This window comes from Arvicanthis niloticus, chromosome 5, assembly GCF_011762505.2.
Source record: "Arvicanthis niloticus isolate mArvNil1 chromosome 5, mArvNil1.pat.X, whole genome shotgun sequence".
Classification (NCBI taxonomy): Eukaryota; Metazoa; Chordata; class Mammalia; order Rodentia; family Muridae; genus Arvicanthis; species Arvicanthis niloticus.
In genome coordinates, this window is record NC_047662.1 from 14,224,377 (window position 1) to 14,250,153 (window position 25,777).

The 25,777-nt window shown below is 52.0% G+C and overlaps 1 protein-coding gene across 4 annotated transcripts in view; it reads left to right on the plus strand.

Moving 5' to 3' along the window:
* Positions 1-25,777, plus strand: part of Arhgef10l (Rho guanine nucleotide exchange factor 10 like) — a 149,679-nt gene that overhangs the window by 31,585 nt on the left and 92,317 nt on the right. For all 4 annotated transcript variants that reach the window (XM_076933857.1, XM_076933858.1, XM_034502370.2 and 1 more), the window contains exons 2-4: positions 19,367-19,446; positions 24,728-24,913; positions 25,581-25,614. In XM_076933857.1, coding sequence (XP_076789972.1) covers positions 19,410-19,446; positions 24,728-24,913; positions 25,581-25,614 — 257 coding nt within the window. In that variant the 5' untranslated portion in view covers positions 19,367-19,409. The remainder of the gene's footprint in view (positions 1-19,366; positions 19,447-24,727; positions 24,914-25,580; positions 25,615-25,777) is intronic.

Genomic DNA, 25,777 nt, shown 5'->3' on the forward strand with positions numbered 1-25,777 from the left:
CCTAGAGCTCCAAAGGAGGAAGAGAAGCTACTGGGGTGGGACGGAGACACCCACCGCTCTCCCAGGGATCGTGAGTTTCCTGCCAACGGAGCGATTTCAGTGTGTATGGTGGTGCAGCGAGTCACTTTGGAGACCTGCGCATGCCAGGCATAGGACTAGGCTCCGTAAGCTCTCTTGGGCCAGGGCCCTTTTCTTTCCCCCCCACAGTTTACTATGTCCCCAGTAACTGCACAGGGCTTCACTGTGGGGCCTTATGACTGGGTTGAGGGAGTGAAGTGTTGATGAATCCAGTAAACTGAGACTTGGGGAAGCTGAGCCCAACAGCACCTCAGACGGTGGTTCGCAACCCTTCCTAACGCGGTGACCCTTTAATATAGCTCCTCACGCTGTGTGTGGTTTCTAATTATAAGATTATTTTTGTTGCTACCTCATAACTGTCGTTTTGCTACTGTCGGGAATCGTAATGCAAATATCTGATAATGCAGGGTGGTCTTAGGCGAGCCCTGTGAAAGGGCGTTCGACCCACGGGAGGGGGCGGGGTCACAACACTTAGGCTCCGAACAGCAGGCCTAGGAAGATATACTGGGTTTAGCACTTACTCTACCTGATTCTCCATTCTGTGCTTCAACCCACTCTGCCAGGCTCCTTAAGGGAGGATTCCCTGTACTGGAGGGCTGCCGGCCCCTGAAGGCTGGCCCAGAGTTCCTGTCTTGTTTTTTTTGTTTTTGTTTTTTTAATTTTTTTATTTTATTTTATTTTTTTTGTTTTATTTTTTTTTTTGGGTTTTTTTTTTGTTTTTTTGTTTTTTGTTTTTTGTTTTTTGTTTTAAGACAGGGTTTCTCTGTATAGCTCTGGCTGTCCTGGAACTCACTCTGTAGACCAGGATGGCCTCGAACTCAGAAATCCACCTGCCTCTGCCTCCCAAGTGCTGGGATTAAAGGTGTGCGCTATCACTGCCCGGTGAAAGTCCCTGTCATTAGCCTACTCTGACTCTGGGATCCTGCCGCATCTCAGGTGTTCCTCAGCCAAACCAGGGCAGGTCACATTGCAAGCCAGTACTGTGGGGTCTGTTACCTCCCGTGGATCTGCTGCCACTTTGCCCAGGTAGTGGCAGATCCACCTGGCTGAACCCCTGGTGTCCTCAGAAGTCCGTGTGTCTAGTCCCTCACCAGAATTCCATCAAGATTTCTGTGTTTGCATAGAGTTGTTTCCAGGAGCCCAGGGCTGGGATCCTGTGTCTATCAGCTTTCTGTTAATGTAGCGGATGACTGTGCAAAGGCATCTTGGGATTGATTTTGGCACCTGCTTCTCAGTGACACTGGGCAACCCAAGGAACCGTGTTCTTGGTGCTGTGCTCCAGCAAGGGACCTGGACTCCAGGCACTATGCTCGTCCCAAGTGAGGAGCAGGGCGGTTGGACGGAGTGGACGGAGCAAAGACAGTTCCAGAACTCTGACTCCCATGTCAGGCCACTGTCGTAGTGCAACCGTACTACTATGACTGTACACCAAGGCACCTCGGCTGGACAAGCGTCCGTGGGAAGGTCATCCTGTGCACCTGGTACTAGAATCGCCCTCTCCCCCACCCAGTTGCGACTTCAGTCCCCCCCCACCCCAAACCAGGCATTGTAGCCTGTGCTCACAATCTCGGGCACTGGGAAGGCCGAGGCAGAAGGGTTGAGGCAGGATTGTTGTGAGTTTGAGCCCAGCTAGGGCCACATAGCCAGAGCCGGTCTGAATCTCTCTACTCTCAAAATAAAACCCACTGCCTTGGGTGTGCGGGAACCCTGCAGATGTGTGAACTGCGGGGAAGGGACACACTGGAACCCAGTAGTGACCTCTCACCCCTGGGAGGAGCTAAGGAGTCAGAGGAGCCCCAGCCCTCCTATCTCTTCTGTGTAGATGCTCTGTAGGTATCTGTGAGGTGAAGGAACCCTAGGAAGCCAGGACCGCTGTGTTAGCCTAGGCCCCACAGAGTTGGCTGGAGCTCTGCCTGGTCAGCATGTCCTCTTGATGGATATGGTGGACAGTCACCAGCTGTGACCTTCAGTACCAGGGAGGAGCCTTGGACTTGGAGAGTTGAGGTGGAATGCGGAGGCAGTTCGCTGGAGCCTCAGTAAGCCTTGGAATGCTTCCAGACCTTATGGCTCCTGTGAGCACAGAGCCGAAGTTGTGTCACATGACAGCATCTTCCCAGAGCCTCATACCATGCCTGGGTCATAGGAGCCATTGTTTTCGTCGTTGTCATCATCATCATAATCATCAGCATCACTATCATCATCATCACTATCACCACCATAACTTTGATTTCTAAGACAGGATCTTATATAGCCCAGGCTGGTCCCTTACTCACGATGTAGCCAAGGATGACCTTGAATGCCTGATCATATTTCCTCCTAAATTCTGGGATTACAGGCATGGGCCACCGTGTCTGGCTACTCCGTAGTCCTTGGCACATGATCAAGTGGCTGTTGGGTGGCTGAAAGTCAAAGAGAGAGGCCGGATTTCCTGCCACTCCTTTGAGTAGATGCAGGTGCGTGTGGAAGATGAAACCACAGACCTCCGTTGCCAGGTTTGAGCCTTTGGCTTGGAAGATGGCGTCCTGGTCCTTTGTGAGAGCCGCTGGCCGTGGGCAACCTTGGATGCACCTATACTGTGACGTCATGGCGGGCAGCATCCATGTGGTGATCTTTGCACCACCCCTATTCCAACATTTTATAGTTTAAATTGTTCTGGGTGCTGGCAGCGTATGGGGAGGGAGCTGTCCATCTCTCCTGCGCAGACCACAGGTCTCTGACAGGCCACTCGGGTGTTGTGCATGTCCCTGAGTGGGTTTGCTGGCCGAAGGGACTTTGCTGACCCAAACTTTAGCAAATTTTGCTGGCCCTATGTATGTATGTATGTATGTATGTATGTACACATGTATGTATGTATGTATGTATGTACACATGTATGTATGTATGTACACATGTATGTATGTACACATGTATGCATGTAAACATGCATGTATGTATGCATGTACACATGTGTGTATGTATGTACACATGCATGTATGTACACATGTATGTATATGTGTACACATGTATTTGTGTACACATGTATGTATGTATGCATGTACACATGTATGTGTGTACACATGTATGTATGTATGTATGTACGTACACATGTATGTATGTGTGTACACATGTATGTATGTATGTATGTACGTACACATGTATGTATGTGTGTACACATGTATGTATGTGTGTATGTACACATGTATGCATGTAAACATGCATGTATGTATGCATGTACACATGTGTGTATGTATGTACACATGCATGTATGTACACATGTATGTATATGTGTACACATGGATGTGTGTACACATGTATGTATGTATGTATGTACACATGTATGTGTGTACACATGTATGTGTGTACACATGTATGTATGTATGTATGTATGTACACATGTATGTATGTGTGTACACATGTATGTATGTCTGTACACATGTGTGTATGTACACATGTATGTATACATGTACACATGTGTATGTGTGTACACATGTATGTGTGTACACATGTATGTATATATGTATGTATGTGTGTGTATAATTACTTTGTGTGTGTGCACCTACACACACATGTGCACATGTATACACATATGTGCTACATGTACACATAGAAGTTAGAGGACACTTGTGGGAGTCTGTTCTCTCCGTCCATCATGTATGTCCCTGGGATTGGACTCAGGCTGCCAGCCTTGGCGGCAAGCTCCTTCACCTGCTGAGCCAGTTTGCCAGGCTAAGCCAGTTATTTTTCAGGCCTCAAAAGGAAGTGGAGGCTTGGGTCCCTGTGTTTGTGGCTCTCGCTGGGGACAGGTTCTGGGTTTGTGGCTCTGCAGGTGATCCAGTGCAGCCTGTGCGGGCTCAAAGGCTGGTTGGAGGTCCTCTCCCCGCCACCCCGTGACCATGGTCCTTGCTGTATTTTGCGTAATGAAAGAAAGACCACCTTGCTGTGTAGATTTCAACTTTTACCTTTCCTGTCGAGCTTCCTCCCCCTGTCCTGGAGTCACAGTGTAAAGAGGGCAGGAGGCTTGGAGAGCTAAGGGCTAGCTCACCACTGGGCCAAGCTAGTGGCTATCCCAGAATGCATCAGCTGTCTCTCATTCCCCACAGTGAGGGCCGCTGTGGACCAGACACTGTAGGGAGGCCTGCTCAACACAGACCCTTCACTGTCCCAGGAAGGGCAGTGAGGGGTGGGGGTGGGGGTGGGGGTGGGGGTGGGAGTGGGGGCAGAATTCTAGCCTGGGAACTCTGTGATTATTTATTCCTTGAATTAGTGGTATTAAGTACTTACTGTGTCCAGGCTCCCGCCAAGGCATCTTATAGGAATGGCTACTTTATTGATTTATCAATTTGTTTGCAGTGCCAGGGCCTCCTACGGTTCGTCTAACTCTTCCTGGGCCTCGGTGAGGGCTCTGAGAGGAAGAGGAAGCCAGGATCAGATAAAGGAACTAGTGTGCTCCGGGGTCCTGCCCTGCTCACAGGGCCTCATGGAACACACACCTATGGTGGCAGAACTCATTCTTCTTAAGATGGTGGCCAGAGTGTTGACAGTGGCACACGGGGCATTCCAAGGACATGTGGTAGGACAGAGGTGGCTTCAGAGCAGGAGGAGCCGAGGCGTAGTGGCCTCCATTCTTCACTGTGAAAGCAGGACACAGGCAGGGTGGGCGGCAGCTTAGGGTTCTGTGATTTCAACATAGGGGGGAGGGAAGCTGGGGTGGGAGAGCAGGGAGCACCAACTGGGATGTGGGAGAGAGCGGGGAGCACCAACTGGGATGTGGGAGAGAGCGGGGAGCACCAACAGGGATGTGGGCAGCGCCATGGTCCCTAGGAGTCTCTTGAGGAATGCCTCTGATAGCCATCTCTTGTCCATTTTGTCAGTTAATTACCAGAGTAGGAGTTTGGGGAGGTTCCCTGCCTGGGCCAAGGTCATGACTCTATTCAAAGATAGCGGGGTTCAGGACTCATCCTTGCCAGGGCTAAAAGCCTCTTCCTGTCCCTGACACCTCCATCCCAGCCTCCCCGACCCCTCCCACACCCCAGGTAGACCGACAGCATCTTGGAGTCAAGTGTAAGGGAAGCTGGTGAAAGTGTTGGCCTGATCCTGGGGCGTCTTGCCAGCTCCCGTGGACTGTGGACATTGGGAGCAGACAGCCTTCTGGCTTAGCTGTGGACTTGCTCCGATAAACTTGACTTTGGTTGGCTCTGAGCCTCAGTTTCCTCTGTGGAATAGGGGTGTCGGACAGAGTCTGGCTTGGGGCAGGGTCAGAGTGTATGAGCCTCTTCCACCTCTCTCCAGAGGTGCTGAGAGCATGCCAAGCTCTCCAGGAAGGACAGCACTCCTGGGGCACTGCTTTACATCGTTGAGAGTTCAGCCAGGGCTCTCCTGGGCTAGGTGGTCCCAGACCCTCCGAGTGCCTTGGGCTTGGCCTTCTGTTGATCTGGAGGCGGCAGACTCTGCTGCCCCGCTTGTCCTGCTATAGATGTTTTCCTGCTGAGCGCTCCCTGAGGTCAGCGTGGAAGAGTCCCTGACAGACCAGGGCCTGAAGCTGTAGATTGCGTCCAGATAGATTCTTGTGGCTTGCAGAGGGCCTTCCACTCTCCAAGTCCAGCCTTATCTCTTCCCTGGAAAGCTGAGTGAGCTTCCCAGTCCCCTCTTGCCCGCCTGTTCCTGCTGCCCACAGAGCCGATGGCGGCCACCATGGCGTTCCGGGGTCCTGGCCTCCTCACTGGGCCACATGCTTCTGACTCACCCGAGGAAGAATGTGGTGTTTTGGGAGAAGTTTTTAAAAATAGCCCAAGTCCTTCTCCACCCTGCCCCACCCCTTTCTCCTGATCAGTCCCTGGAGAGGGCCTCAGATCTCGTTCCACACTGGTTTTTGGGGGGCCTTGCCTCTTGCACAGCCCAGAGCGTGGTGAGGGTATCAGGCGGGTTCTCTCAGATGAAATGTGTGGGTGCAGGCTAAGGAAGAGGAGGAAGTCTAGTCTCAGAGTGGGTGCCCAGTGTCCGCCTCCTCCCTCAGGAAGCTGCCCTGAGGCAAGGAAGTCTTCCCTCCCTCCTGCCCGCCATCCCACTCTCCTTCCTCTCTTCAGTTGATGCAGAAAACCACAGCTCTCATCATAAAGAGAATAAGAGAGAGTTTATTCTGGAGCCATTTTGAGTGACCATAGCCTGGGGACACCGATTTTAAGTTCCCACACAGTCTTCATCCCAATGTGGACACAGTTTTATGAAGTTTTTGTAGTTTTACGGAACAACACAAAGTCATAAATCGGGGCCAGTTTAAAACACATTGGTGGGCACATCAGAGAGCAGGTACAGCATGGGGTGGGGGAGCTGCTCTTCAGGCCCAAGAGGGCTTAGCGTTTGGATTGGTGAGGTAGTCACCTGCTAAGTTAATAGACAGAAAAAAAAGTTTTTTAATCTATTGTCACAAGATGTTAGCTCTAACCTAGGGGGCAAGGAATGGCTTCTCTGGAGGGCCAGAACTTAGCTCAAGATTAGGTGATTAGTTTCTGGACTGGCAACATTCCAACCTCCACAGGATTGCATCAGTCAGATCCTGCGGGAAGATGCCTTTCTGGAGTTTTCCTTTACCCCTTATTCACTAAGTCCCTCTAGCTTCTCCGAGTGCTCTGCTGTGCTCCTGGTGCTATGGGTAGTGTGAACGCCAGCCATCATGCCTGCCTCTGTGGTGGCCATTGGCTAGGAAGGGGACAGGGATGGGGCAGACATCTAAGGGTGTGAGGATATAGCTCGGGTGGCAGAAGAGTCACCTGACAAGCACAGAGCCCCGGATTCGATCCCCAGGACCTCATAAACCCCACGCAGGAGCCCAAATCTGTAATCTCAGCACGTGGGAGGAAAAGGCAGGGGGATTAGAAGTTTAAGGTCAGGGCTGGTGAGGTGGCTCAGCGGTTAAGAGCACTGACTGCTGTTCTAAAGGTCATGAGTTCACATACCAGCAACCACAAGGTGGCTCACAACCATCTGTAAAGAGATCTGATGCCCTCTTATGGGCTGTCTGAAGACAGATACAGTGTACTTACATATAATAAATAAATAAAACACCTTTGGGCTGGAGCGAGCGGGGCCAGAGTGAGAGGGAAAAGGAGAGGGGGGGAAATCAACCAACCAACCAAACAAAAAGTTTAAGGTCATTCTGGGCTATGTAACAAGGTTGAGGCCAGCCTGGGCTACACAAGACCCCATCTCAAAAGAGCAGACAAGGGGCTGGAGAGCACTTAAGACTTTTTGCAGAGAGCCCAGATTCAGTTCCCAGCATGCACTTTAGGTTTCTTACAACCTGTAGCTCCAGTCCCAGGGGATCCAATGCCCTCCTCCGGCCTCTGTGAGGAGGAAGAGAAGGAAGAAGAGGAGGAAGAGGAGGAGGAGGAAGAGGAAGAGGAGGAGGAGGCGGCCTAAAATCCACAGCAAGGTTGTCAGGAAGTCCTGAATACTGTGAAGGAAGGCAGGGAGGCAGGGAGGGCCTCATTGGGGAGCCACCATGTGCAGGAAGTCACTTTCACAGGAGGAACTTGGAGCAGAGCCCTGACAGAAAGGGAGACAGCCATGTGGATACATGTAGGAAGAGCGGTGTAGGCAGAGAGAGTTGCACGCGTGTGGATGAGGGAGGTCCTCGGTGGCCGTGACTTGAGTGCAGTGAGTTGTCGAGAGAGCGAGAGAGCGGGGCAGAAGCAGGAAGCTGTGAGGGCCTCATGGGCGGAGATGAGGTAGTGAAGGCTCCAAGCAGAATGTCAATTTGGCTCCTGTGTTCACCACAGACGTGCAGGGAGGAGGGGTAGGAGACCTGCAAGGCTGTAATAACAGTCCAGGTTAGTGACGCTTATGGTTTGGACCAAGTGGTGAGACGTGCTCAGGCCCCCCGGGCACGCCTAAATGAAAGACCGCAAGGTTGTGGAGAGATAGGACAAGGTGGGGGTAGGAATTGCCTCAGCCACTGCTGGGAGCAGGGTTGTTGTGGGTGGTCAAGTGAGCCTGCCTGCCGGGAGGTAGCAGGTGGCCAGCCGTCGGGAGAGCTGGGACACCATCTGGTGTAGACTCAGAGATTGATTCTCCAAGGATGATGGAGTCAGGGTGCTGAGCGGACAGCAGGCAAGGGGAAGGTGTGCAAGAGAAGGTCAGGCCAGGGCCATCACCGTGGAGACAGCAGCGAGTGGGGTGGGGAACCACAGAGTGGGTGAGGTCACCAGAGAAGAGGGCAGGGGGAGACTAGTCTGAGGCAGAGCCTGGGATCTAGGTTTGAGGTGTGAATCAGGGGTGGAGAGGTGGAAGAGGGAGCGGCTGAGGAAGGGAGCCGCGGGTGTGTGGAGAGAGTGGGGGATTCTTGTGTTGTATGGCCTCTGGTGACCTCAGGGGCCAGCTCATGGGTGGTGAGCAGAGAGGTAATTTCTTGCAGTAGAGAACAGGAGAGCTGGAGACAGAGCCGAGCCCTGCTTCTCAGGAGCCTTTTGTAGAGCGGCGCGGAGAAGTGTGTGACAGGTAGAGGAGATATAGGGTGAGGACATCCTTTTCTCCCTCCTCTTTCTCCTTCTTCCTCTTCTTCCTCCTCCTCCTCTTCCTCCTCATCTTCCTCTTCTTTTTCATTCCTTCCTTTCTTCCCTCCCTCTCTCCATCCCTCTGAGGGCAGGGTCTCATGTAACCCAGGCTTGGATTTCTGATATTCTTTTCTTTTCTTGGTTTTTCAAGACATAGTTTTTCTTTGTAGCCTCGACTGTCCTGGAACTCGCTCTGTAGATCAGGCTGGCCTCGAACTCATAGAGATTTGCCTGCCTCTGTGTCTCAAATGCTGGATTAAAGGCATGTGCGACCACTGCCTTGTGGACTTCTGATTCTCCCCTGCACTTTCCAGAGATCTGGACAGGCATGTGTCACCGTGCCAGGTTTAATGTGGTGCTGAGAGTCGAACCCAGGGCTTTGTACGTACTTGGCAAGGCACCTGACTAGTTGAGTTATAGCTTCAGCCTTGTTTAAAGAGAGGGTCTGAGCTGGGTGGAGGTGGCGTACACCTTTGATCCCAGCACTCTGGAGGCAGAGGCAGGCAGACCTCTGAGTTATGTGGGTCAGCCTGGTCTACACAATGAGTTCCAGGACAGCCAGGGCTACACAGAGAAACCCTGTCTCAAAAAAAAAAAAACAAAAACAAAAAAAAAAAACAAACAAACAAACAAACAAACAAACAAAAAAAAAACCAAACAAGACAAGACAAGATCTGATACATAGCCCTGGCTGGCCTGTAACTTTCAAGGTAGACCAGTCTAGCTTCCAATTTGTGGCGACCCTGCCTCCTAAGTGCTGGGTTACAGGCATGAATCACCCCGCCTGGTACGCCTCTGTGTTTTTAAGGTGGGCAGTCACATAGCTGTAGAGATGACCTAAGACTTGTGCTGCTGACCACAGCATTGACCCAGAGACGGCTCTGCTTCAGGCCACAGTCTTCTTCTTTCCACACTGGAAGTTTTACCTCACTCTGGTGTGCTCACAGAAGCTGGGTGAGGAGCAGCTGTCACACACTGACTGTCAACATGCACTGTCACACGCTGGGAAGGCAGGGACAGGCCAGGCAGGTGCTCTTGCTGAAGAGGCCCTCAGAGTCTCATTCATGTGTGTGTGTTGTGTGCATGTAGTGTGTGTGTGATGTGTGTGGTGTGTATGTGTTCTGTGTGTGATTGTGTGTATGTACGTGTTGTTCTCTGTGTGTATTGTATGTATGTGGTGGGGTGTGTATGTGTGTGTATGGTGTGTTGTGTGTGGTGTATGTGTGTGGTGGTGTGTGTGTAGGTGTATATATGTGGTATGTATGTGGTGTGTGTGTGTTATGGTGCATAGTGTGTGTATGTGTGGTGTGTATGGTGTGTGTTTCATGTGTGTGGTGTGGTATGTATGGTGTGTATGTGGTGTGTGCGTGTGGTGTTGTGTGTGTGTGTGATTGTGTGTATGATGTGTATATGTATGCATGTGTTGTGTGTTTCCAGGTAAGAGGACAACGTTTGGGGTTCACTTCTCTCCTTCCACCATGTTGAGACAGGGTCTTTTCCTGATGTAGCTCTGCACACCCCAGGGAAACTGGTCCATTAGCTTCTGTGCAATTCTCCTGTCTCAGCCTCTGTGTTGCTATGATCCATCGCAGGGTGTGCTGTCTCAGCCTCTGTGTTGCTGCGATCCATCGCAGGGTGTCCTGTCTCAGCCTCTGTGTTGCTGCGATCCATCGCAAGGTGTCCTGTTTCAGCCTCTGTGTTGCTATGATCCATTGCAGGGTTTGCTGCTGCATTGAGCTGTGTTTACATGTGCTTTCTGAGGACTGACCCGAGGCTGTCAGGCCTGCAGGGCCGGCACTTTCACCTGCTGAACCTCAGCACATTCCCAACCTGAATTCTTAGCCTGCAGACGTCTCTGCATGACCCATGTGATCTGGAGAACCAGAGGTCACAGGGAGGGGCCCCAGAGAGGGCTGCCTTGTACTAGGTCAGTACTGGGCCTTTGCTGTTCTGCTGGGTAGAGTGCCATTGGACTGTGGTGGGAAGCTCTGTGGGTGTGGATGGAGGTGATTATGTGCAGCTTAGCGCCCACTTGAGTGTGTGCTGAGCCCGCAGCAGTGTGTCCCCTTAGCGTGAGATTCCTTGGTGAGCTCTGGTCAGGTCCTAAGCCAAGTTCGTTCCTCACCTACACCCTGGAAGCCTTAGGTGCTCAGCACGCATGCACCCACTTCGCTCACGCAGTGGAGTTAGCCCAGCTTGGATGCAGTGAGCTCCAAGGAAGTGAGGGTGGCAGAACTCCCTCTTAGCCTCTTAGCCTCTGGCACCTGTTCTCTGGGAAGTGGCTTCCTTTTCCAGGTAGGGAAGCTGACTTGGCCCAAGTGACTGACGGGACAAGCCCAAGCCTCAAGCTCACCCATCTCCGCTGTCTGGGTCACAGCTTGGGATGTGACTGGGAGCCTGGAATCCCCAGAGAAGAGGGTGAAGCAGTACAGCTGTTGGACTGGAGGACACTTACATGTGCACTCCAGCCTGGCTGGACCCTGGGGACAGCAGGGTTAATGTGTCTGGGACTGGGAGGGGGAGGGAGTCTGAGTCTGATGGCAGCCAGCTTCTCTAGCCAGCAGCTTCTCCAAAGGGCTCTGGTTTCCAGGGCAACAGACCCCAGAGTCCCCCTCTGGCTGGGCTGTGGGGTGGCTTCTTCCCACAGAGGCCCTCACCCTTCCTTCATTGACCAGGGACTGGCCTAGGAGATTGTTGGGGTGGGGCGGGCACCTACCCTGAGCTGGGGACAAGAGATCCTTTGTTCCTAGGTTGCCTCCATTGGCTAAGCCTCGCCCACCCCAGAGAGGAGAGACTCCCTCCCTGTTCCCTGTAAAGAAAGAAAGTTAAGAGACAAGGGCCTGAATGACCCAAAGTCTCAGTGGCATGGCCCAGGGGGGAGGGGCCAGGGCCTGCTGTCTCTCCGGTCCACTCTGCTGCCTGGAGGGAGCTCCCTCTACTCCCAGCATGTTTCTTCCTCAAGAGGCAGCAACTGAGGGACAGTCCTGCCCTCTCCCCCAGTGCCTCCAAGTTCAATGGCCTTTAGACCTCAGGGACGTCCCTCACCCCTCTCAGGCAGTGATTCTTCTGGGAAGAAAGGAGTTCAGTTGGCGACTGGCAACTGGAGACAGAGACATGGATTGACTTCATTTCTGCCCCTTTGCTGGTCCTGAGCTGGAAGAGCCTTCTGTGAAATAGAATCTCTCTGTCAGGGCATCTATGAAGAACTGAAGTGTCCCCAGTACCATCTCTGCCCTCTTAGTGCTGAGGCCAGGACCACACCGTGATCATACACACACACACACCACACACGCACACACACACACACACACACACACACACACACACACGCACACACACGCACACACGCGCACACACACATGCACACGCCTCTTGATTCTTCCCTGCCCATCTTCTTTGTGGGCCATCCCTGTGTGGAATCTTCACCAGGTGGCCCTTGCTGCTAAGGAATTCCAAGGGCTGCTTTGCAAGGTAGCCATGGTGGCCCTCCTGGCTGGGACTTGGCCCCATTTCCTGCATGAAGTGATGGGGCAGAGTCCCTGTGGGAGTTAGTGCACAGCTTCCTCTCCATCTACCTCAAGCCTTAAGGCTGTGCCCTTACTCTCAAGCGGGGGTCATGCTCTGTACTTAGTTGGGCAGCTGTTATAGGCACTTGCTGGAGGCCATACCCTGGCCACCGTCCCTGGAGGTGAAGTGCAGCCAGTGTATCCCAGAGCTTCTGATCTAGTGAGCAAGCCCCCTGTGATAGACGCTGTGTCACCAACCTTGTGTGTGTCCTGTGCTGTTTCGAAAATAACTTTTTGGCTTAGGAGTGACCACACCCCAAGTCAGGACTTCTATGTGTCTTTTTTAGAAAGTTCCGCAGCCAGGGCCCAGAAGCTACGATGTGAGGTGAATCAAGGGAAAGGTCTCAGTGGAGAAAGCAGGAGTGAGGTTTGAAGGTTTAGTAGGAGCTTGCCGATTGAGAGAGGATTCCAGCTCTCAATGGAGAGACGAACCATCTGAACCAAGGCCCAGAGATCTGAAGCAGGTTCCCACTGTCACAGGCAGCAGAATTCCAGGACAGGACAGGAGCCGCTGAGACCGGAGGGGCACAGGTGAAAGGCTAATGTGAGAGGAAGGGGTGGCCAGAGTGGTCAAGCTGTGGGAGAGTCTCTGGGGTTCCTGAAGTGGGGGACCAGTTGGCCAAGTACCTGTCTGATGAGATCTGGAAGCTAGAGAGACCCCGGAGGACAGTAACCCCAGCCCTAGATCCTTGCTTCCTGCCCGTCCATTCTCCATTTTCACTGTTTGTTGTTATTTGTTTGTTTTTCTGGCATCCAGGAGCCAGACATGCTTGCTGCCTCTGAGGCTGGAGTTCCTCAGCAGGGTCCCTGGGCCACAGCCTGTTTCCTGTGTCTCATTCAAGGGTGGCCAGAAGCTGTCTGGTACAGATAGTGCAGCTGGTCTCTGCTCCCCCCTCCCCCACCCCTCCCCAGGACCACCCTCCACTGTTGTCAACGTCTGGCTTCACTCAGTCCTTCCTGAAGTCTGAGTCCCCCAGGGAGTGTTTCCTGGGGTTCACAAGGGAGGAAGTGGGATGGGAGTCCCTCAGAGAGCTGCCCACATACAGGGCAGTGCCTGGGAACGGAGTTCAGCTTGTGAGACCACCACTACCACCAACCCATACTTAGACTTCGAACTCCAGAGGGAACGTAAACCCCAGGGAAACCCACAGGCCAGCTGACCAGCTAGGAGGGAAGACATGTCTGAGTGAACTGTTGTAAGGATGCTGGGTGCTTCCTCTCTGGGGTCTGGTCACTGAAGTCTAGATGGCCTACATACCATGCACCCCCCAGAGCCCAGGCTTTCTCCCTTGTTCCCCTGATTCTCACCCTGAGGGCCACCCCAAAGAACAGTGTGGTATAAAAAGGAGCAGTCCTGGGGTCCATCTGCCTGTCCAGTCTTACTATTATTTTATTTTATTTTATTTTATTTTATTTTATTTTATTTTTGGTTTTTCGAGACAGGGTTTCTCTGTGTAGTCCTGGCTGTCCTGGAACTCACTCTGTAGACCAGGCTGGCCTCGAACTCAGAAATCCACCTGCTTCTGCCTCCCAAGTGCTTGGGATTAAAGGCGTGCGCCACCACTGCCTGGCCAGTCTTATTTTTAAAAGGTGTCCGCAAGAGAAGCAAATCTATAATCCTACAACCCGAATATCACACGCTCAGTGTTTAGATTTTAACAGTGACCACACTGGCTATGGGGCTATTGATTGTCCAATGCTTCATCTTAGCTCAGGACATCTTTCTGCTCTGGTGGGTGTTCCCTGGCACAGCCAGAACTGGGGTTTATGCTCAGAACCCCCTGGATTCAGATCCCTACTTTGAGCCATGGCCTTTACAGTCACTGTCTGGCTTATGTTGTGCCCCTGGGGAAGATCTGTCCCTTCCCTTGGACTTGGTTTCCCCACCTGGTTAGGAGCAGTGTCACATCTGAGTCCATTTCTAACTCTGAGGATGTACTGAGGTCCCTGGCAGGTGGAGGCAGGAGGATTGGAATTTTAAGGTCATCCTCAGCTACATAGGAAATTTGAGGCCAACCTGGGCTACATAAGACTCTGTCTCAAGTAATAACAAGAAGAAAATGGTAATAGATTAGCTGAGTGTATGTAGTATAATCCAGTAGTCCTGAGCCTGGGTTCCAACCTTAGCGTCAGGAAAAAAGTATGGATGGTTTTCATTGTATGGCTGCTTTATCTTTCCTTTTCTTTTTTCTCTTCTTTTCTCTTCTCTTTTCTTCTCTTCGCTTCTTCCCCTTCCCTCTCTTTCTTTTTCTCCTTTGGTTTTTTGAGACAGGGTTTCTTTGTGTAGCCTGGCTGTCCTAGATCTTGCTGTATAGACCAGGCTGGCCTTGAACTCACAGATCTATCTTCCTCTTCTTAGTGCTGGGATTGAAGGTGTGCCACACCACCCCCTAGCTTCTTTGCCTGTCTCTCCCCAGAGCTCACTGCACAGAGGCTGAGGGGTCCCAACAGAGGTGGTAAAAGGAAGAACCCCCTGCCGTAGTCACTGGCCCATCATGGTTTTATCCTGGCTCTGCCCTCCTGGCCCCTTTCCTCTTTGCACTTGCAAAATATCCAGGGGAACGGGGCTCAGTACGTAGTGCTCGCCAGCCTTGCACAGAACCCTGGGCTTGGCCTTTAGCACTGCATGAACTGGCCATTACAGTGCACATCTGGCAGATGAGTGCAGAAGGATTAGAAGCTCTGAGTCAGCCTCAGCTACACAGCTTGAAGGCTAGCCTGGTCTATCTATATAAGACGTTGTCTCTAAACAAACCACCAAACAAAAAAAATTAGAGAGAGGGAGAAAGAAGGAGAAGGAGAAGGAGAAGGAGAAGGAGAAGGAGAAGGAGAAGGAGAAGGAGAAGGAGGGGGGGGGAGTGGGAGGGAGAAGGAGAAGGAGAGGGAGAGGGAAAAAGAGAGGGAGAGGGAGAGGGAAAAAGAGAGGGAGAGGGAGAGGGAAAAAGAGAAGAGGGAGAAGGGGAGGGGGAGAGAGAAAGGGAGGGAGGGGGAGGGGGAGGGAGAAGGGGAGGGAGAGGGAGGGAGGTAGCAAGGTTCTGGAATGACTGGACCCCTGCCCTTGCCCGACCACTTTCAGATGTTATGTCTTCCCCTCCAAGAGAGCCTGCCACAGGGAAAGTCTAGCTTGACCCTGCCTCACACACCATAACACAATCACCTGGGCTCCAGCTCCCTCCTTGGAAGCTTCCAGAGCCTGCATAGCTCAGGGAAAGCTTACAAAGCACCCTGCTCCCAGCCAAGCAGCTCCTTCCCTACTTGGAGCATTCATCGTCTGCTTTCTAGGTGGCTCCTTCATGGTGTGGCCTTGAGGCCTCTGGGCAGGCGTGTGTATACCACTGTACTGAAGCAAAGCCTGGAGCTGTGAGAGGGAAGGGGAGGCCGTGACCACACCCACGAAGACCCCATCTCTCCAGGATGCTGCCTCTAGATACTCAGGGCTTCAAGTTCTGGGTTCTAGGTCCCCTGAACTCCTGGGGTATGGAATCCTGACTGAGAGTCCCATATACTACCCCTCATTGTGGGGTGACTGTATGGGGATTGGCATATGGGCACACAGTTCTTCCAAGGGTCGTGTTGGCCTCAGCTGTCCTGCAGAGCATCCTGTGGGATAGGCCCTAGATCCTCATCTTACAGATGTAAACACCAGGGCTGTGCTGAGCTGGGCTGTCATGGTCACATGGTGCTCTAGCCTGGGCCCCAACTCCAAAACAAACTGGTTGTCACAGGCTGTGTCTTATATGTTAGCAAATAACTGACTGACAGAGACTGGTGTCCCAGTCTTTGGACATTCTACCTGTGTTCTCTGTATATCTTGTTGCCCACGAGGGCCTGTAGAGGTGACCATGCCAGTCCCCTCACTTTCCTACATCCTTTGGAGATTAGGGGCTTTATGCAGCGTGGCAGCCACAGGCCTGTGAGTGTGAGCAGGGCTCACTAGCGTATGTCCTTGATCGGAGGAGTTTCCAGCCCTACCTTCCTTTTAGCCTGGATCGCGTGCCTCCAAAGTCCAGCCCTTAAGTCCAGGGGAGCCATGTAGTCAGAGTTGAGCAGAGTTTCTGAGCTCAGAGCCCCGTGCTGTGTCCTGCTCTGTCGGCTGCCCACCTTGGCTGTGTGTTGGGAGTTGGGGCAAATCCTTGGCCTCTCTGGCCTCTGTTTCCTTCTCTCTAAATGATGAGGTGATGTGGGAATTAGATGGGAAACACAGAGAAAGTTTCTTGTTCCGTAAGTACTGTTGCATACCTTCCTGTTTCAGAGAGAGATTAGGCTCTGAAGGAAGAGCAGAAGAGGGCGTGGGCCTTCTCAGCCTGGCGGGGAAGGGCTCGGAGTGTCATTGTTATCACGCCATCTTTGTAAGGCTGGGTGATGGTGCCTTCATTTTTCCTTCACGAAATGGGCATTTGTTTTCCCACTTTTGGGTCCTAGAGCTCCTAAGAAAGATCTGAGTGAGGGGTTGAGCTCACTGGAAGGAGCCCCGCAGGACAGCTTCAATTTGCCAATGGGGTGACATCAGTCCTTTCCTGGGCATTTATCCTTGTAGACTTGTTCTTTTAGGGGTGAACCCTGAAGGCTTGTGAATTTACCTCCACAAAGCCCAGGTGGGGCGGGGAAGCTGGATGCCCACTGCACTCTTATTCAAAACACCAAGAGACCAGGGCAGCCTCTGCCTGTACAGCCAAGGCCAATTATGACTTGCAAGTAAATTGTGGTAATGTCTAAGCCATGTGTTGCTTAGTGCTGCTTGAGAAGGGAGGTCGGGCTAGGAAATGGCCCAGGGTATCAGAGAGCTTGATGTGCAAGCATGAGGACCCGAGTTCAAATCCCCAGCACCCAAGAAGTCAGTTGTAGCCATGAGTATGCCTATAACTCTAGCTTTGTGTGTGTGTGTGGGGGGCAGTGAAGTGGGGTGGGGTAGGAGGGTAGAGATGAGAGGATTGCTGGGTGCACAGATATACACACTTATGCACACATATTCACACTTATGCACACATATTCACACATGTAATTAAAGATAACACACACCTAATTATTGATAACATATATGTTTAAGGTGAGGTTGAGCTGGGGTTCTAGGTCAATAGCAGAGTGTTTATCTGATACACGTAAGCCTCTAGGTTCTAACCCAGTGTCAGAAAGCAAACAAACCCCCATTTCTGTGTGTACCGTTCTGAAGTCAACAAGAATTAAACAAAACCAAAACCTAAACAGTGATAGTACAGAGGTCTGTGCGTTTCTGTGTGAACAGGCTGAGGTAGTCAGCAGTCCCTGGGTTTGAGGGACTATGCTCCAAGATCCCCAAGCTCACCTGACATTCCCAGACAGTGCCTAGCGCTATGTATGTGTTGGAAGCTGGGCTGTCAGTAAAGACCCCAGCTAGCATAAAATGTTAACGTAATGAGCCGTGAGGAGACACAACATTTTTGACAACCCTCTGACTCTGACCCTCAGGGTCCTTCATGGCATTCTGCTCCCTCTCAGGGAGTGATGGGAGATGCCCATTGCCCCAGGATGAGATGCAGTGACCCAGGACATGTGGGTGCGTGGAAGAGCAACCGCCTGGGGTCCAGGGGACAACAGCAGAGCCATGGTGACACTCTTGGCTTTGGGGTGGCTGAAATAGAAGATGGTGTCATGAATGGGGGGAAGGGACAACTGAACGAGCCTCTGACAGCTAGTGAATATGTTGGCTTGTTTGAGAAACACTTTTTTTTTTTTTTTTTTTTTGAGACAGGGTTTCTCTGTGCAGCCCTGGCTGTCCTAGAACGTGCTCTGTAGACCAGGCTGGCTTCGAACTCAGGGATTTACCTGCCTCTGCCTCTGCCTCCTGGATGAAGGGTGTGCACCAGCACTGCCAAGCTTAGAAGGATTGTTAAGAATCTAACGTTTCTAAAATTTGCTGTTTCTGGGAACTTAGGACCAGGAAAGGAAGAGAGATTGTGTGTGTGTGTGTGTGTGTGTGTGTGTGTGTGTGTGCTTGCTCACTTGCTTGTGCTTATATAAGCACAAAAGCATGCATGCTTGTGCTTGTGTGTGTCTGGTGCCCAGAGGGGCCAGAAGAGGGCATCAGATCCCCTGGAACTGGAATTCTAGAGAGTTGTGAGCCACATGTGGATTCTGGCCGTCAACCTGGAGTTCTCTGCAAGAGCAGCCGGTGCTCTTAACCATCGAGCTGCCTCTCCAGCCCCATAATGGTTCCTGAAGGAACAGAAATAGTGTCTGTCTTTGGTTCGAATCCTGCCTCTTCCTAGCTGTGTGATCTTGGGCAAGCTTCAGGCATGCTCTGGACCTCGCTTTCTCATTATGACGTGTCAATCTATACAAGTGCTTGTGATGGGCTTGGGGTGACCTCTGAACTGCGAAAGCTCTGTGAATGTCCCCACCATAATCTTTTTCTGTCACTTTTGCGCATTCCATTTGTATTTGGTCAGTTAGTAGAAACAAAGCTATTTTTAGTTAGCAAAAACAAAAGGAAAACAGGTCCACAGGCAGATGGTGACATGGTCAGGCTCGACGGAGCTCTCTACTCTTTCTTCAGGCCTGATTCCCTCTCTCTGTGTGTGTAAGCTCCATGGGATAGGAGTGACCTGTGCCACCTGGGATTCTGTCCCTGTCCTGTGCTGACCGCCTCTTTGGAGCCCTTTGCTTCCTACAGCTGTGTATCTAGGCTGGTGGCTGTCTGCCAGCTGGCCAACCCCATAGGGCAGGGCAGTGGACAACAAGAGAGGGTGGCTTTTGTTATGGGCACAGAGGGGCCTGGTGAGAAGTCAGAGCCACAGGAGCCTGTGATGTTGGGGTTAGGATGAGGAGGAAGTGTCCCTGTATTCATGACAGTCTGAGGCATTCCGGTTTCTAGAGCAGGGACTCAGCTGTTCAAGTGTGACCCCAGACCCTGGGCTAGAGAACATGGGACAGATTTTCTCGGCTGGCCCACAGGCTCCTAAGGACCAGCCCCTTGGCAGTGGGCTAAGGCAGGTTGTGGCTGCAGTGAATTCTGGGAAGATGGGGATTTCTGCCATGCAGCTGGCAGTTTTTCTATAAGTTAATGATTTATACCGGATGGAGGCCAGGCCCTTTCTGGGGCTGCCGGGAAGAACGTGCGTGAGGCTGGACTGGAGCACGGCTTATGAACTGGGTTCGCTCACTCGCTTGCTGTCCCTCCCTCAGGTTATCTGACCGTCTCTGGCCTTCTTTTCACAGGCGAGCATCGAGGACGGTGGTAGACTGAGCTGGACCCTGTCTGATGGCTTCCTCGAACCCTCCTCCACAGCCTGCCATAGGTACTGTATCCCAGGGTCCTGGGTAGGTTGAGCTCTGCTGGCTATCTCTATCTGCCTCAGGTTCCTTGTCCACAAAATGGAGTCAGGCATCTTCTGATGTTCTACCTGTTGCCTAAGATCACCTGCAAAGATGGACAGTTTGGGGACTGGGATTGAGGGGCACTTGGGGGCTCAAGCAGGTCAGCTGAAGGTACAAATTGGGATTGAGGGAGATGGGTCTGACCATGAGGTTGGATCTTGGAGGAATCCCAATCTTGACTGTTTTACGAAAAGAAGAAAAAAAAATATTTACCCAACAAAACCACTTGTTGATCTGGAATTTAACCCAGCTTCCTGTGTTTTATTTGGCACCCCCTTCAGTGGGGCCCCAGCTACCGCAGGGTGGCATCTGGACCCTGTCCTGGTGTAACAGGATCATGGCTATTTTACCTATAAGCCCAGCTTCCTGTCTTCTTGTCTCCCCCTGTCCCTTCCCGAACCCTGCAGGGAGGGAAGCAAATAAATCTGCCACAGCAAAGGGCTCCTCGGTTCCCAGCCCAGTCTCTGAGTTCGGATCCTAACCCTGCCTGCTGCTTACACGTGAGCTTTGTTATGGGGCATGGTATCTCTACAGCTCGGTGTCCTTGTCCATAGACGTGGGATAGTAATGATGCCCTCTTCAGTACTGTTGCAAACATACATACGGGACTGCATGTGGCAACCAGCGCTCAGTGAATGAGTGTGCGTCATCGGAGGGCATGGAGAGCCTTCGTGAATCCTCCCTGAGTGTCTAAGCCCTGGTGGGGCCAGAAGACGAGTCTCTTTCCCTCTGGAATGTTCCTTCATGAAGTATGAGGAATCCACTAGTTTGCGGGAGGAGCCTCCCAGAGGGTTGGTTTCTAACAGCAATGGTGGCTCTCATGGTTTCTGCTTTCTAGACTCACTTAGGTTGGCTTTCTTGAGGACTGGGTGTGCCTGTCAAGGCCATGAGTGCCTGGCACCTGTCATGCCACCTGTCCAGATGGTGAGAGAGGGCTGGGCTTCCAGTCACCCTGGGCTGGGTCACTGGATCTTCCCTCTGATAAAGAGCGGTGTGAGGTGTCCTGGGGAAGGGATGGAGGGCAGCCAGCAGGGAGAGGGTGTTTCTTTGTTTGTTTTGTTTTGTTTTGTCTGTGCCAGGGGCCTCGGGTTTCCTCTGGCTCCTGCCACTGGGGCCCCTGGCTCTCTTTTTTTCTACCCTGCAAGGAGGCCATTTGGGAAGTAAGAATGAAAACAGACCAGACCAGAACTTTTCTGAGGTTCTGACTGACAGCTGGCTCCTGGCTCCTGTCACCTGTTGGACCGGTCCCTTGACTGTGACTAGTTTTCAGTTCTTGAGGAAAGGGATGCCCTCAGATACTGGACCTATCCTGATTCACTCCATGGTTCATGTCTGTGGTGTGCTGGGGGCGTGGTGTGTGGTTGCTTTTGGTCGCTGACTCTTGCTGCCCAGCGAGCGGTACCCCCTCCCGATCCAAGCATGTCACCTGTTTCTTCACCCTTCAGGCTCTCTGAGAGTAGCCTCATGCCTGCCTCTTTCCCAGGCCCTGGTAAGCATTACCTGGCTCCTCTTTGGGCATGGCCTTATCTCTCCTAGTGCATTCTTCCCCACCCAGGGTGTTCAGTGAGCTCTGACACCTCAGGCCAATGTCTTAACTTGCCCACAGTCACTGGCTCAGGGCTGCCGGGAGCTGCTGGTTGGGGTCCTGGTGACCCAGTTGAGAATAGCTGGTGCTTGTACTGTTGAAGGAAGGAGGTGCAGAGGTGACTTGAGTTCTTGACAAGCCCTGGGGGAGTCGTCGTGACCCGGGCTGACCTGTGAGTTGGAGGAGACAGATCATGTTAGCCATAGACACAGATGGGACTCCGATCCGGCTGTACTAATAATTATAATCATGACGGAGTCAGGAGAATATGATGTAGGTAATGATAGCAATGTGCCTGGCATCACTGTCATGTAAATATCTTGTAGTCACTGAGTTTAGCCCTTGCACCAGGGACCTCCGTGTTAGCCTGCCTTTTCTCAAGCAGTCCTGGGATCCCGGGAGTCTTGTGACCCCACACTTGAGAGCAGAAGCCAAGCAAAGTGTGGAGATCAGGTCCCTCCATGCTCACTCTACAGCTGATGCTCAGGGCTGGGGGGGGGGGAGGTGTCTTAAGACGTTAGACACAGATGACACCAGCCATATATGCATGGAATTATGGGAGTGACAGACAGAGGACACTGAGTAGTTAGGCATCAGCGAAACAGGACGGGTCTATGTTGTATACTCTCCAAATAGCAGGCAGAGATTGCATGGACATTTACTCTGGGACTGAAATTTTATTTTGAGAGCTGGGTGTGGTGTCAAATGTCTCTAGTCTCTATAATCCAAATACTCCCTCCCACCACAGTGTGTTGGAGGCAGGAGTATCAGCAGTTTAAGGTCATTCTAGGCTACATGGTGAGTTTGAGACCACTTTTGCTACATGAGACCCTGTCTCTGAAAACCAAACAGGAAAGGGGGGGGGGGTTCCAAGATCTCCATGGCAACCCTACTGACCAGTGGCAGATAATGGCCTGAGGAGGTGGGAACATGGGAAGACATCTGAGAAAAGAACATCTCAGGCCTTGGAGTGGCCAGTGCAAAGGTCCTGAGGCAGGACCTTTGTACAGCAAGAAGACCAGTGTGGCTGGAGTAGAGAGAAAATGGAGACGGCAGAGGTTCTGTACACACACGCATGCACATGCATACATGTGTACACATCTGCGCATGCACAGATACATATATGTACACACAGTATATATAGTTGACATAACTATCAAAACAGTCTCAAACCCATGCTTGATATGGGCTGGCGAGATGGGCCAACTGCTGCTGGGTAATGGTGATTACTGCCAAGCAGAAAAGACCAGAGTTCGATCCCCGGGACCCACATGTTAGAAGGAGAGAAACGACTATCAAAAGTTGTTCCCTGACTTTCACAGGAGTGCCCTGGCACTTTGTATAAATGCATACATACATATACAAAAAAAAAAAAAAAACCCATAATAAATAATTTAAAAAATTGTGCCTACTTTTATTTTGCTAACATAAATCTTTAAAATATCTGAGATTATCAACTTGATACCCAGTGGATTGTGTCTGGAGCTGTACCACCAGATGCGGTTTTATGAACATCAATGTGTAGTAATTATATATTTTTAGATGTCTGAAGCAAGTGATTCATTTCTGTTTTGTTGGTTTGTTTTTTGTTTTCGAGATATGGTTTCTCTGTGTAGCCCTGGCTGTCTCAGAACTCACTCTGTAGGCCAGGCTGGCCTCTAACTTGGAGATCTGCCTGACTCTGTCTCCGTGATTCCTTTGTTTAAAATGTTATATTATTGTGTGTGTGTGTGTGTGTGTGACGATGTGCCTGTGGGGGTCAGAGGACAGCTCTGTGGAGCTGGGCATCTTCTTACATCTTTACATGCCCTCCACTATGGAACTCAGTCCTCAGGCTGGCATCACTGAGCCATGAGTGACTTTCACCATTCCTAAGTCATCTTTCTGGGCCCAGAGGACTTTTTTTTTTTATTATTATTATTATTTTCATGTGTGAGTGTGGGTGCCTATGTCTGTGTCTTTGGAGGCCAGGAGGAAGCACTGGGTCCTGGAGCTGGAGTTACATGTCGTGATGTGAGTACTGGGAACTGAACTCAGGTCCTCTGTAAGCTCTCCTAACTGCTTAGACAGAATCTCACTTTGTAGCCCAAGCTGACCTCAAATCTGTAGTCCTCCTGCCTCAGCTTCCTGTGCTGTGATGACAGGTGTCAGGCACCACATCAGTCAGGAGAGCTGGTGTCCCATCTATATGTACCCCTGAGTGGCGTGCTGGGTACCTCCTGGCCACCACGGGGAGGAATAGAATCTTCCCGGTAGGAGAAGCAATTGGGACTGGAGGTAGCCACCCGTTTGTCCACTCTGCTCTCTGCCTTGTCCTCCTCCCCCAACCACCCATGTCCTCAGGGGTCTTATGCAGACTTTATGTCTGTCATTCAAGTTAGACCCCTTAGTTAATGGATACTGCGCTGGGGACAACACTTGCCCCAGAAATTTCCAAGTAGTGGAGATTTGCTCTCTAGGGGAACATATGGCAATGTTTGGAGTCACTTTGGGGTGTCATCGGTAGAGTGCTACTGTCCCAGAGTGGGGTGCTGCTGAGCCCCCACAGTGTATGGGAAGGAGCCACGGTGGTTCTGTCCCTTTCTGTGTCAATGACACCAAGGCGAAGGAATGTCTGAGGCCCTGCGCCAGCCCTAGGGAGTTCTGCTTTTCTTTCCCATTGTACAGGGGCGGGCATCATGAGGAGTAATGCGACTTGCATTGGTGAGATTCCGCCCTCAGCTAGGTAGCCCTGCCGCAGGAGGACTCCCAGAGTCGGGAGTGTACCCCGATGGACAGAAACCCCAGTCCTTCAGTATTTAGACCAAAGCTGCAGAACCACAGCCCGGCTCAATCAGGCCCTGACAGTGAAGGGCGCAGTCTGCTAAGGTATTTGGGATCCATAATTGGCGGAGATTCCACGCCATACAGAATAAGCCCGAGCTGGCCATGCAAAGCCAGGGTGAGCCAAGCGAGAGGCTGGTGCAGAGGGAGGTGCCTTGTCGGTGAGTTTAGGAATACCTCTGAGCTGAGCTGTGAAGAATGAGGAAGGGGGCAGAGGACAAACCAGGAGGGGAGGAACAGGAAGTGAGGCCCTACTGGAGTCCCCTGCTGGGATCTCAAGTCTCATACCTAGCTCTAGCCCTGCCCCAGTGCCGGGGTGTCATCTGCCTTCCCGCCACGGTGTGTGTCTAAGGACTGTTTCACACCAATATTCATATGGAATAAAGGGCTTTTTTTTTTTTTTTTTTTTTTTTTTTTTTTTTGCTCTCACTAGCCCCTACACAGAAAGCATTAGCATAGAAACACACAGAAATAGGTGTCTTCCCTGTGCATTTAAAAGGACTGGCAAATCAGCCTGGCATGGTGGTGCCTGCCTTTAACGGCAGCATTTGGGAACCAGAGGCAGGTGGATCTCTGAGTTGCAGGCCAGCCAGGGCCTTGTCTCAAAAGGCTGAAAGGAGAGACTCTTTGAAAAGTGCCTCCACTGTCCTCTCCTCAGAGACCTGCCCCAGGGCCCAGACTGCTTTAGGAACACAGCAGACCCTCTGGCTTGGACAGTGTGAGCCTAGTGTCCAGAGCTGCTAACCAGCCTTCAGACACTGTCCCACAGTCCACTAACCCCCCTTCTCTTCCAGGAGATCCCCTGCCTCCCAGAGCTCCAGGCCCCTCCCCCGAGGTGGAGGAGGACTCCGGAGAAGCCTTTGAGTTTGATGACAGTGATGAGGAGGAGGACACCAACTCTGGCCTGGTTGTCCCTGGCCTCGCCCCTGAGAGGGATGCAGAGCCCTCTCTGATCTGCTTCGATACTGTTTCCGGCTCAGGTGAGGTGTCTCCCCCAGGCAAGTGGGACTTGCAGGCAAATCCCAGAGAGCTGGTGGGGAATCTCAGGCTCCCAGGGTCTCCAGTAAGCAGGAAAGGGAGCCACTGGGAAGAGACTATATCCTGCTTCTCTTGGGAAAGGAATTCCTAGCATTCCTTCAACATCTGGCTTGCACTCTGTCGGGGCCTAAGTGGAATTGCTTGGCTGGAGTTTCTGCTAGGGGCACAAGCCCTAAGCTCTTGTAACCTTCCAGCCATGGCTCCAAAGAAGCCATCTGTCTGCTTGGGGAGCCAGCACCCCAGGGGTGGGAGGCTCCAGTCATGTTGTCTGTAAATGTCAGCTGCTGGGCTCTCAGATCTGTCATCTGGGCTACACCAGGGGACTGGATCAGCAGGAACTTCCTGGAGATAGCAACCCTTCCCAGAGCTGGGGTTGGTGGAAGCCAGGTAGGCAGGGTACTGGTTCTGAGGTTGGACCATGGGGGCGGTGTGGGGCAGGCAGGACAGGTAGGGAGCTTACTCAATAGAGATGGGCCGAGAGGAAGGCAGGGGATCCTACAGGTACCCTGGTTCCTTTGAGGGGCGGGGAACAGGGGGTGGGAATAGTCTCAGCTCCTGGGACCGGCTTCTGCCTCACAATCTCTCTCTCTCTCTCTGCTGTTTCCATAGACGTGGACCCAGCAGCCGCGCCACCCCAGACAGAGTAAGTGAGCTTCGCCCACTGGGAAAAGAGTGGAGCTGGACAGGGGTGTGGGGCAGGGTAGGGCAGTGGCTAGAGACCCTTTGCTCGGACGAGGACAGTGCTGAGGCTTGCTGTGGCGGCCTCTTTCTCTCTTTTGCCTGGGAGTCTGTTGCATAGGAGGAGG